The sequence below is a fragment of the Candoia aspera genome, chromosome 10, assembly GCF_035149785.1.
Source record: "Candoia aspera isolate rCanAsp1 chromosome 10, rCanAsp1.hap2, whole genome shotgun sequence".
Classification (NCBI taxonomy): domain Eukaryota; kingdom Metazoa; phylum Chordata; class Lepidosauria; order Squamata; family Boidae; genus Candoia; species Candoia aspera.
In genome coordinates this window covers 14,451,949-14,464,334 of record NC_086162.1, presented here as the reverse complement: position 1 = coordinate 14,464,334, position 12,386 = coordinate 14,451,949, and the positions used below count along the sequence as shown (strand labels likewise).

General features: G+C 40.6%; 1 protein-coding gene across 2 annotated transcripts in view; it reads right to left on the bottom strand.

Moving 5' to 3' along the window:
• Positions 1–12,386, bottom strand: part of PTPRU (protein tyrosine phosphatase receptor type U) — a 339,403-nt gene that overhangs the window by 41,431 nt on the left and 285,586 nt on the right. For both annotated transcript variants that reach the window (XM_063312343.1, XM_063312344.1), the window contains exons 18-21: positions 10,491–10,567; positions 4,782–4,818; positions 4,556–4,653; positions 4,340–4,456 (exon numbers count right to left, since the gene is read on the bottom strand). In XM_063312343.1, coding sequence (XP_063168413.1) covers positions 4,340–4,456; positions 4,556–4,653; positions 4,782–4,818; positions 10,491–10,567 — 329 coding nt within the window. The remainder of the gene's footprint in view (positions 1–4,339; positions 4,457–4,555; positions 4,654–4,781; positions 4,819–10,490; positions 10,568–12,386) is intronic.

Genomic DNA, 12,386 nt, shown 5'->3' with positions numbered 1-12,386 from the left:
TGATTATCCATTTCCTGTACAATTAATATGGTGCTTAGATTCAAATTAATCCATCAAGAATGACCATGTAAATAAAGGGCTACTCTGCAATATTATTAGCTAAGACAATGACCTTTGATGGAGTATCTAAAAACTATGCAGGAAGGCTCAGATGGTAAGATACTGAAGATACTGAGGATCAATATGAAATGTTAATACATGTGGTTAATACTTTAAAATGTTAATACTTTACAATGTTGCACTGGATTTTGCAGTCCCAAAACCCTGTTACGCTGAAATGGGATTATCCACCATTCTGGGATGTTTAAAAGTGAAGAAGATGGTGTTAAAGCCATGGGATAGACTTTACACACCTAAAACAGCAGGAAAGAAAGAAAGAAAGAAAGAAAGAAAGAAAGAAAGAAAGAAAGAAAGAAAGAAAGAAAGAAAGAAAGAAAGAAAGAAAGAGAAAGAAAGAAAGAAAGAAAGAAAGAAAGAAAGAAAGAAAGAAAGAAAGAAAGAAAAGAAGAAGGAAGGAAGGAAGGAAGGAAGGAAGGAAGGAAGGAAGGAAGGAAGGAAGGAAGGAAAGTTTGAAAGTAAGCTAGGGATTTAAAGATGCAACTCCTAGTGCCTGCATGGACACAACCATGCAGTTTTCCTGGCAGTAATACGAAAGTGGTGAATTGTATTTGTTTGTTTGTTTGTTTGTTTATTTGTCAAATTTATATGACTGCCCATCTCATAAGAAGTGACTCTGGGAGGCATACAAAATTAAATTATATATATATACCAAACCACCGAACCCAGGAGAGAGTAAATACTAGCCACAATGAGGGAGCCATCTTAGAATGTCACCAGTCCCCTGGGACCCCCAGCCCTGACAACATGGCCAGGTCTTGAGGGACTTACGGAACATTAACAGGGATGGAGCTAACCTGACCTCGGAGGATGGGGTGGGGAGAATGATCCATAGGGCGGGTGCTACGGCAGAGAAGGCCCACCAAATGCAAGTCCCTAGCAGATGGGACCTGAAGCAGACTTTCTCTGCCAGATCTAATGGGACGGGCAGATGTAATTGGGGAGAGGCAGTCCCTCAGATAACCCAGTCCCATGCCATGAAATGTAAAGAATTCCTTCTTCTGGGAATGTTTTCTTGAGTTCCCAGTTTAGCTTACAGCCCTGGAATTTCCTAGTGGTCTCCTAGTGGTCTGATACCCAAATACTATCCAGATCTGACCTACTTAGCTTCCAATCCCAGGTAAGTCTACCAGGTTCCTGCCATTTACTGAGACACCCTGGTAAATGGGCAGTCAATGACTAGCTACATTTGCCATGGAAGTCGTTCTGTGACCAGAAAAAGCTCTCATGATAGCCCTTCAACAGAGAGACCACAATCTCTCAAAACTCCAAATGTGTTCACCAGATCAAGAATGGTTTGTCTATTTTATAATAAACCTTTTCTTCTTGCAATCTTTTACATTAAACCTTTGGTTCTTCCAGTTCCTTCAGGGGAAGGGTTTGGCAAGGTACAGAAGCTCTCCCACAACTGAATGATCCCTGGCTGGAGAAAGAACATCTTCAAGTATCAGTTTGAATAAAGAAAAATGTGTTCCTTGACATTTCATTCGTTTCATTTTATTCTGGTCGTAGGACCAGCATGATCAAAAGTGTATATATGCAATACATAAAAGGCAAGAAATAAAATAGATTGAATAAAAGTTAAAACTGAATTAAAAGTAAAGGGATAAGAACTATGGCAACCCACTAACTGCATTCAGCACTCGACAGTCATCTTTGAAAATCACAGTCTAGCACAAAACATAGCTAACCTTATGGGTGGGATGGACATGTCTATCTGCTAACAGCTACAATAGATAAAAGTCATCATTGCACCCTGAGAATGTAACTAGTAGATGGACAGTAAGAGCAGTCCTGCTGTCATTTTAAGCATCACAGAAAAAAGTGGGCTACAGATTCTACTTGATCAAACACACAAGGGCAGATACAATCTTTCACTGGTAAAATTTGGAAACCCCCCTTCCATCAGTATTGGCAACGTGTCAAAACAACCTAATGAAAATAGTCTTCTCAACTTCTGAGACACTAGAGATTAAAAAAAAAAAGACTCTGGAGTCCGATAGTCAGTAACTGGCTGCATTGCCCTATCAAATCTACACGCACAATCCATTTCTCTAGCCTTGCTAAATCCCAGAGATGCTATGCAACTAGAGAAGAGACTAAATCTTGCCAATTTATCCATATCAAGAAGCCAACATCTGAACAGAAAAATAAGCACGGCTAGGTTTCCTGCTAAAAATAATCATTTAAATGGATAAGAAACACCATAATCCAGGCTGTAACCTCCCAGAAGCCTGCTCTGCTTCCAAGTGAAGCATGGCATTTACAGCACATCTTGCAGAAGAATAGAGTATTCAGAGAAATGTGTTTTGACAACCCTAAACATAACCCCATACAGCAAAAGCAGTAAGCCTATGGAATTAAAAACTTTTAACACTGAAGCAATACGGAAGCCACCGGCTCTATGATCAAATTTCAAGTTGGTAGAGGCAGTGTTTTCAGCATTATTCATTGCATATGGCAACTGTGCATTCCACAGTCTTAAGGCATGAAAAATTACTCCCAATATTTATGACATTCCTCTTGCTCTACTGCCTGTCTGTTAATCTGCCACCTGTGTTTAATCAGTCACTTGGCAAACACCATAACCATAATTTTAGAGTAGTTCATATTCAACTTATCTTCTATATAACAGGAAACCAGAGCCCTTAACAATCTCCCCAGTCCAATTATGTCTGTGAAATCAAAAAAGCAAAATTAGAGAGTGGCTGGCCTACTAGCCAAGGTGCAAAGAGGCAAGATGTGAAATTAAAGAATTGATATATATGTTAAATAACCATGGCTCTGACAAGCAAACTTGCTTGACATCTTTTCAATTAGGAATCCTGTCTGATACCTGGCTGTGGTTATTATATCCAGATATCAGCACACAAATTATGTATTAATAGAAGGAGGCATGTATCAATGCTAGTCTGCTGTAGTTTCTCTGTTCTGAGTGTGAATCAAATGCTGACTTGAAATCTAAAATGACAGAAAATATAGAGCTCTTTTAGAAAGGAGCTCTACTTTTTTCACTAGATAGCTTAGAACCAAACGGTGATTGATTGTTGACAACCTTTTTCAAAACCCACTTACTTGTCTACTAAGATGTTCTACTAAGATGTTCTTACTTGTCTACTAAGATGGTCTACTAAGATGTTCTACTTGTAGTTTCAGCCATGTATGCCAGGCATAAAATTTGCCTACTGTAGTAAGTAAACTAATAGAGGGACAATTGGCTAGATTGGATCTCCCCTACCCCTTTTTGGATGAATAGGAACAGTAATTGCTAACCTCTAATCTTCAGCTTTGATGATAGTATGTTTTATGTCAGTAAAAATGTGGCTAATGCAGGAGCCCACAACTCTATGACTGCTGGAAACATTGTGTGGGAATCAAGCCATAATCAGGGGCTTTGCCTGGCTTAAGTTGTTTACAGCAGTTTTTCTCAACCTCAGCAACATTAAGATGTATAGACTTCAACTCCCATAATTCCCCACCCAGCATGCTCAGCCTTGTGAGGTAGTCCAGACAAGAAGCACACCCCCATGAACTAATTTTACTTTATTGTAAGGTTAATTAACGGAATCTTGCAAGTCAGAAAGTATATTTCTCCCCCATTGCCTTTACAGCCCAAGAAACTAGGGAGGTTCCCTTCTAAGATGTTTGCCATGCCCATGTTCTTGCTGTGGGCTAAGCTGCCTCTTATCCAATCATTGCCCTGGCTGCAGCTCTTCCCCCTGTCTCCCAAGGTCATTCCCTCATACTGTTGCAGGAATTCCGGGCGTTAAAGTCCACACACCTTAAAATTGCTAAGATTGAGAAACACTGGTTCAGAGGCACCATCTTGTAGATTTATTTGTATTAGGCTCCCTTATATTCAAGCTCCCAATTCTCTGCCAAAATAATGTTTTTTTTAAGGGGGGTGTTAATTACCTGCTGCCAGGCTTACTTCAAGGCTTCCTTTTAATCATTTAAAAAAAAAAAAACTGGTGCTTTTGAATAAAATAAGAGAAGGGAGGAGATGGAAGTCCTGTTATTAAAACTCCCAAACTACCCTGACTGGAGAAAGAACGTGGATGATGTAGCATATTGTTGTGAGCTGCCTAGAGTCATTATATGAGATAGGCATCCGTATAAGTCCTGTAAATAAATTAAGTAAATAAATGTCCAAGTATCAACTTGTATAACGAAAAACAGGTTTATAGACAGAATGATATCCTTGCAAGAGTGCAGATCTTACCCTTTCCAGGGTGAATGTCCTCACCACATATTCTGCCAGTGTCTCTGATTTCACATGGGTAATTTTAATATCTCCATACATCTCTGAGTCATCTGGCCAATATTTGGCACACTTAACCTGCATGCAACAATAAAACAATTATGGTAAATCTACCATGGAGGAGGTAAGCATCATCTGGAGCCACTGGTGAAGAGGAAACCAAAAGTCATCTCTTACCCTTCCCACTTCTACCAGCTTTGTTATCATCACTATGCTGGAACAGTGCTCCTGCCACACCATCCGCCAGAAATCATAGATCATCTCCTGTTTGGGGCCTAGAGCACAGAGAAAATCCAAAAAAGATTGCAACAGAGCTAAAGTTTGCAAAAAAAAAATGGGAAAGGAGAAAAAGGAGAAAGCGTGCTAAAAAGCAATGCCCAAGAAGTAAGAAAAAAAGTCTTACCTTGTGTGGCTATGAAGTGGTTGGATCTTTGGTAACCCTGTAAAGAAAAAAAAAGTATGCATGAAGGAAGGAAGGAAGGAAGGAAGGAAGGAAGGAAGGAAGGAAGGGAGGAAGGGAGGAAGGGAGGGAGGGAGGGAGGGAGGGAGGGAAGGGAAGGGAAGGGAAGGGAAGGAAGGAAGGAAGGAAGGAAGGAAGGAAGGAAGGAAGGAAGGAAGGAAGGAAGGAAGGAAGGAAGGAAGGAAGGAAGGAAGGAAGAAGGAAGACTGTAATATTTTGTGCATTTCTATATGCCCCAACGTCTGCTACTCTGAAAGCTGAATTTAGCAACCTGTTGCTTTTCTCCTGCCACAGTTATTCCAAAATCTACACACTTTTGAAGTGGGGTACATGTAAGGAAGATAATGTTCTGCTTGATTTCTCTTCAAGCAGTGTATCTCAACCAAAACATCCTCCACAGTCCTTCATCTGCCCTAAGTGACATTCGTAGACTCCATGTCCCACCACAGAACGGAGCCGATATTTCCAAGCAACCTCCCCAATGTACATTTTTCATATTTGTTTGTGCTGTTCACATCCAATATGTATCTACTGGCCATTCCTTTGCAACCATCTATCCGTCTCTTTTATACAGAGGTAGGCACTTCTTCCTCCTCACATCCCATGTCCAGCCAAAAGCCATTTAATGCAGCCGCACGGGTGGCTCTGAGATCCAATAAATAGCTCATCAACTTCACCCCAGAAAAGCGGGGAGGAAATGCATGTTGCTGTTAGGAAAGCAACACGGACATCTTTCTCATGGCTTTTCTAGGCTGAGGTGGACCACCAGAGGTTCTAAAGCTGCAAGCACCCTCACAAAAAATCCTGGGTGTAAACCTTTCCTCCCAGAGTTGCTGTTGTTGTTGTTTTTACAAAAGTTACCACTAAATAGCAACTTGCAATGTGACAGAGGGAGAAATGGTTAAATATACAGTAGGAGTGTAATTGTCTTAGCTCTATGAAAAGAAGCAAGATCAACTATAATTATTGTTCTGGGTCAACTCACCACTTTAGGGAGTGAGGCTACTACCCTGCCACCCAAATGCCAAATGCAATCTCTGGCCCAAAGTGGCACACCCCTGTTCTAGCAAGCAGGGAAATGTTCCCAAACCATGACCATCCATGCATGGCTCTACTGAACACAGAGCTGAGAGATAATGAACTGTAGATCACCTCTAGGGCAAGCGTAGGCCTTCTTCCCAGTACACAAGGGCCATCTGGATGAGTGATTAAAGGCAGCAAGAAATCACAGCTCAAGACACTGCCTGTAGCACCACCACACACAGAAGACACAGAGCCCTGAGCAACACCTGTGAACACCCTCCTTCTTCTAAGCCATTTAATGCACATACAGCTAACTCCTGATTGGGAAGCCCAAAGATCAGAGAAAGATGGAAAAGGGCCAATAAGCAACAGCACATCAGAAAGGGCTTGGGCTCAATAGCTGAGCCCAAGATTTCCCCTACGGCCTGCACTCTTCCATGTTCTACCATCTTTGGTATGAAGCAGGATCTGGCAAAACAAACAGCAAGATCTCCACTGTTTGTTCTCAGTTACTATGGAAAAGGAGATGTCTTGCTAGGAGGCAAAGACAGGAGCAAGAGAAAGGTTAGCACAGGAGAGCTTTTGGATAAATGTTAAGGAAGCTTCAGGCAAAAGGTGCAGGGGGGGTTGCCTACCATTTGGGGTTTAGTGGTTCTGAATTACTAACATCAAGGCTGCACAAACGTTTTTATTAGTTAATACTAATACTGATTTTACAAATCATTAGCTTTTAAATTTAGAACTTTCCACGATTATGAACACCTTTAAGTGCACAAATACTGTACTTGTGCTTTAAAAAGCACAAACGAAGCTGTAAGGATTGTTAAAAGTCATTACAGTGAGAACTTAACCACCAACATTTCAGTTTGAATGTCTTGGCGGATATTTGTGGGAGACTGATACAGATACGGCATGAGAATTAAGGAGGTTAGTAATATATGGTGAATAAAATGTACCAAAAGAGGTAAAACTAAGCAGTCAGTTATCCTTACATTATGAAGTGTGGAAAAGAAGGAGGCGGAGCAACAGCTTAGTTTTTCAAATATCTAGATTGAAGCCTGAGGTCACATATCACTGCAAATATACACAAACACACGTCCATGTATTGTAGACATTGTGGGCAAAAATATCCCAAATTTAGCACCTGGATTTCCTTGTTTCCAATAGGAGAATGGAAGTAAATGTTAGTAATTGCCAGACGGCCTTACTCCACCTGGCAGCTGCAAAAAGGCCTGATGCCCCTGTGCACTTGTTCTAGGACAGCATGCTGGGAAGTGAACTTCAGCAACATCTGGAGGACCATATGTTCACTATTATAGTTCTTTGAGACATCTAGTGACAAGGGAGTTGGTGCATACATCCATGCTCAACACAGCCAGAGGAAGAACAGGAAGAGAGAAACAGTGAATATGACAAGGTGATTACACAGAGCTTTAACAACTCCCCAACATCAAATCCTGTTTGGATGTCTAGCTCCTTAAACCATGGCTGAAGATCCAGTCACCTTCCTAGAGGCTACCAGTGTTATTATCTGCCTCAGGATTTTCGCAAAGAGCAGTGAACTGGGACAAGCCACCACTCCAAAGACCACACAATGCCCTATCAAGGATTCTGGGACATTGAGACATTTAAATCAGTCAGCTCATTTTCACCTTTAGGCACACCTACAGCAGGTGGGAAGGGATGGCACTACGGAGCAGTATCTTGATCCTTTGCCCAACTCCTTAACATATTGGTCCAATTTTGAGGGTGACCTAAACCAGGAGGCTCTACGTGAAATTTCTCAGCATCCATGCCCTCACCTTTTCTGGCATCCAGTCCAGAAGCAGAGGTTGCATGAGGCACTTCAAATTTCAGCTACGCCCAGTCTTAACCACATCTAGTTCTTGCTGCAGGTTATTTAAAGCCAAACAGCTTCTGAAATCAAGAATTTTCTCCCCCACCCCCCATCTCACCCTCTGGTCATCTCATAATTAATTGAATGGGTATACACAGCAGACTATTCTACACTCAAGTGGAATTGAATAATCTGTGATTCAGTACGTGGGGGAAACCTTGACATTTTCTTTGCATTTTATGTGAACTAGACTTCAGATTTTTATAACACGCATTATTTGTTTAGACGTAGCATGCTAAGTAAATACATCGGTTCTGTTTTGTTAACCCACATTTAGGGTTAATCATGTGCGTAAACCGATCCAAGACCACTCTTTTACCCTAATCCTCCTTTGAAATAAATTTCTAAGTAAGATGAATGAGTAGTACTAGGGCAAAATGCAGACTTTTTTCTGCCCAACGGGATTCCAGATGGAGTATGACTGCATCAGCACCTGCTTGATTTTACTGCTCAGTAGGCTGAAACCATATTTCTGGAGAAATCCAGTGTCTTTGCTCTTTTTTCTTTTCCCATGTCCCAGACCTTGTTTTGCATTACAGACTGATTCTTGGATCCTGATCTCTTGCTACAAACTTTAACCACTTTCTGGCTTCCGACTACAGGCTACCGTATGACAATGGGACCCTGGAGAAGGATCCCTAGAATGGATCATGAAAAGGAAGCAGCTCAGAGCTCTAATTATGAAAAAAAGAAAAGGGAGCTGCTTATTTATTTTATTTATTATTTATTTATCAAATTTGTCACCGCCCATCTCCTCCAACCGGAGGGACTCTGGGCGGTTTACAATATAGAATAAATATACAATAAAAATTCAAATAAATATACGGTAAAATTCTAATAAAATCCCATTAAAACTAAAACAATTTCTTAACTACCTTAACAATTATTTCTTATACTGCTTGCTTCCTTGTTTGTATCACTCTACAATAGGAAGGTGCAATACAAACTGCCCTACAGACTGTTTTCACTTGTTTGTCACTCACGGGCTCGACATCCCTACTTCATCTGCAAGTAACTATTCTCTTGCCACTTGGATTTTATTTATATACTTATTTTTACTCTTATTTTTATATTTATTTATTAAGAGTAATGATGTATTTATATATTGTATTTATACTGGCTGTTTGCTGTTTTAATTGATTATTTTATTGTAAACCACACAGAGTCCCCCGATGGAGGAGATGGGCGGGGATAAATTTAATGAATAAATAAAATAAATAAATAATTTTTTTTTGCCACCTTCTTCATCCACTGTTTTCTGGTTGGCCTAAACCTGTGTCCCTTAGCTCCACAATTTTGTCCAGGCAATTGTCCTTTCCAAAAGGGATGCACATGTCTGCACAATGGTGCCACACATTTTGAAAACGAGAGAATGACTAAATGAACGAGACAAGCTTCTGAAGAACTGCCACTTCAGACTACATGAAATCCACCATCAAAAGCAGCCATGTTGAATAGCATCAGTTGGGGTGGGGTGGGATGAGGTGGGGAAATCCCTCCACTCCAAAATGAATAATTATGGAGTCTTGATTGGAGGAGAAATGAAAAAGACAAGAGGGACGTGACATATACTTACTTCTCGGTTTATCCGAATCTTAGCAAGCCCATTTGGACACAGGTTTGAGAGAAAAAGAAATCAGAGACAGACAGATTAGTGAGACAAGAGCAAAGGAAGACTAGACCCATAAGTAAAGGGAGTGCATTAAAGAGCAACGTTGATGAGCAGGGAAGGAGCAGCAGCAGCAGCAAAGAATTATGGGGTTGGATATGGCTCATTGAACTGATCTGGACAACTGTAAACAGATCCAAGCTGAGATACTCATTCAGAAATATTTAAAATGTATATTTGAATGTTGTCTCCTTTTGACTATTTGCATTTTGAATCTGAAAGGAGAATGTTGAATGTGACCTTTGGAAACTGAGCACTTCTAAAACATCATTCCCTTTTGGTTTAAGCGGACAAGATTTAACACCTGTTCAGCAAAACACTACCAAAGAGTAGAAATGATTGCACCCAGGTAATCAAATGTCTATCATACATTAACTACCAAAAACAAATAGCAAAGTTAGAGTTTAGATACTGAACCCAAATGTTGTTATATGTCAAAGACAGATACCCAAACATTGGCAAAGCCTTCCAATATCCATGGTCGTTCCAATATTTTGGACTTGTGATGGCATTCACCAATCATTTTTCCTTATTCTGGTCACAAAATTATTTCTAAAGTTAAATAATTTCTAAAATTAATTCTGGAACATGGGCTGTGTTTCACAGCTTTCCATCCATGTGCTTCAGTGACAACTTCTTGTGGTTGCTATGTTATCATTTCAGAAAAGTTACTCATGTCTTTTGATTTTTTTTTCCATCTGGAAGAACATGGGGATGGTCCAAGTTAATCTAAGGGGTGCTTTGGAAAAGAAGCTCATTCCTTGAGACAATACAAATGGTTTACTTATATACTGCATATACTTTTAGCCTTCTGATTTGCTCCTGCCCTGTAAGATTCCATCCTTGTGCACATGAACAAAACAGGACTCCAGTGGAGAACAGGAGTAGACATAACATTAGGTGGTAAGAAAAGGAGAACTTCTAAGGATGCGTGTATGGAACAGTGACTTGGGGAATAACAGAAGACAAACAAAATTCTACATTATACAACCAAGTAAGTTTCTAAGACAAAAAAAAAGCATAACAAAAGCAAGAGAAAAGATGAAGGCACTGACATACTTACATCAATGTAGTTGGCATTGATATAGTCAGAGTTGGGATCACCAAGAAGTGGATGGAGCTTCACCCGATGTCGGTCATCTGGAAACAAAATCAGACAGGACTGTGAGGGCAGAGCAGACATTGGGAGATACACACATCAAATTCAAATGGTTTCCCCTTCCTCCCTCAAATAAATTTCTAGATACTTAGAAGTTAGGTGGAGAGATGGAATTCAAAGACTCCAGCAGTAAGGTTCACTTTCTGTATTTTCTAGTAGGAGTTGGCACTGTAGGCTTGCGGCTCAACAGTTCCTCCAAAAATCCACTGTGGAAAAGTGCAAATATACTCTAATCTGACTTGCAGTCTCACACTTTGTCACATAGTAATCCATGCTTTTTAGTGCAGAAATCCCTGTATTTCTTTGTTTATTAGATTGACATCCCACTTTTTTGTTCAGGCACTCAGGGTGAAACACATAGCACTTCTTCTGCCTATTTTTTCCCACAACAGCCCCGTGAGGCAGATTGGGATGCAAGAGGATGACTGGCCCAAGGTCAGCCATGGTTTCTGTGGCTAAGGCTGGACTGGAATCTGAATCTTCACACTGGGTCTCCTACCACCTGTTCATCTGCTGTGGCTGTGTTCAGAAACCACGGCTCAGAAAATAGGTGTGAGTGTATATCGGCTTGCTGAATGCTGATGTTTTGTTCTTTTCATGCTCCTGTCCTTTTATTGCAACATTAGATGGCCAGAGTGTTTGAAGCTAGGCAGAACATACGTTTAATAAATAAATACACTTAAGAAAACATACATAAATACAAAATACACAGTACAGGACACTTTACTGAAACTACATTAATTAACAATGTAGCAAAAATTATGCTTAAGTCTTATGGTCTTTTTTTTTAATCTGTCCAATCGTGTTTGGATCTCGGAGACTGCCTGGACGAGTCCCTGCAGTTTTCTTGGCAAGGTTTTTCAGAAGTGGTTTGCCATTGCCTCCTTCCTAGGGCTGAGAGAAAGTGACTGGCCCAAGGTCACCCAGCTGACTCTGTGCCTAAGGGAGGACTCAAACTCAGGGTCTCCCGGGTTCTAGTCCGGTGCCTCAACCACTACACCGAACTGGCTTTTTACAGTCTGTGCAGAATGATAATTATGCTCCATTGTTACAAATGGTCATACACAGATAAATCTCTGGAATGTATTCTTTTAGGCCACTTTAGGCTGTGAGGGCAAACTCCTGGCCCTCTGGCCACTGTCCTCCTCAGCCATTTTGGCTTGGTCTGCCTGAAAGACCAGACACTTGGTTTCTACTGAGCCATCTGCCAATATAATGCCTATCTGGCAGCTTCTGAAACACTTGTCAGATATTATGCAGGTTCCTTATAAACCCAGCCTTGCCACTCTTTTGAAAGAGCAGTAAACTCATTTTTGAAAAAAACAAGACTAGCAATTTCTGGAATATAAGTGTATTTGTGTGTAAACAAAGCAGAGCATCAACCAGAAAAATTGACAAAAGCTGCCGCAGCCTTGGTTCCCAGCCAACCTCCATCCCTTAATCACCCACTCTGATAAATTAGGGCCTTTTTTTTCCACTCCCCAGTAAAAATCCATTAGTAAACCTCTCCCCACCCCCCACCCCCAAAACACCTTTGGCACCAAAGGGATAAAGAAGAGCTAGAATGAATTTCATGGCCAAGGAAGTACATATACACTATGCCCTCTTCATATGACTTGTCAATATTGCGTTTATGAACAAGTTGCATACAGATGTAGTCTGTGTAAGGATGATTGCTATGAAATATGGTCATCCTTTAATGAAACCTTAATGAAAATGTTTGTGAAAAACCCTTGTTTTTTTCTTGTTTTTTTCTGTCTGTTCTCTTCAATTGGGGCGTCTCCTTTTTTTCCCCTCCAT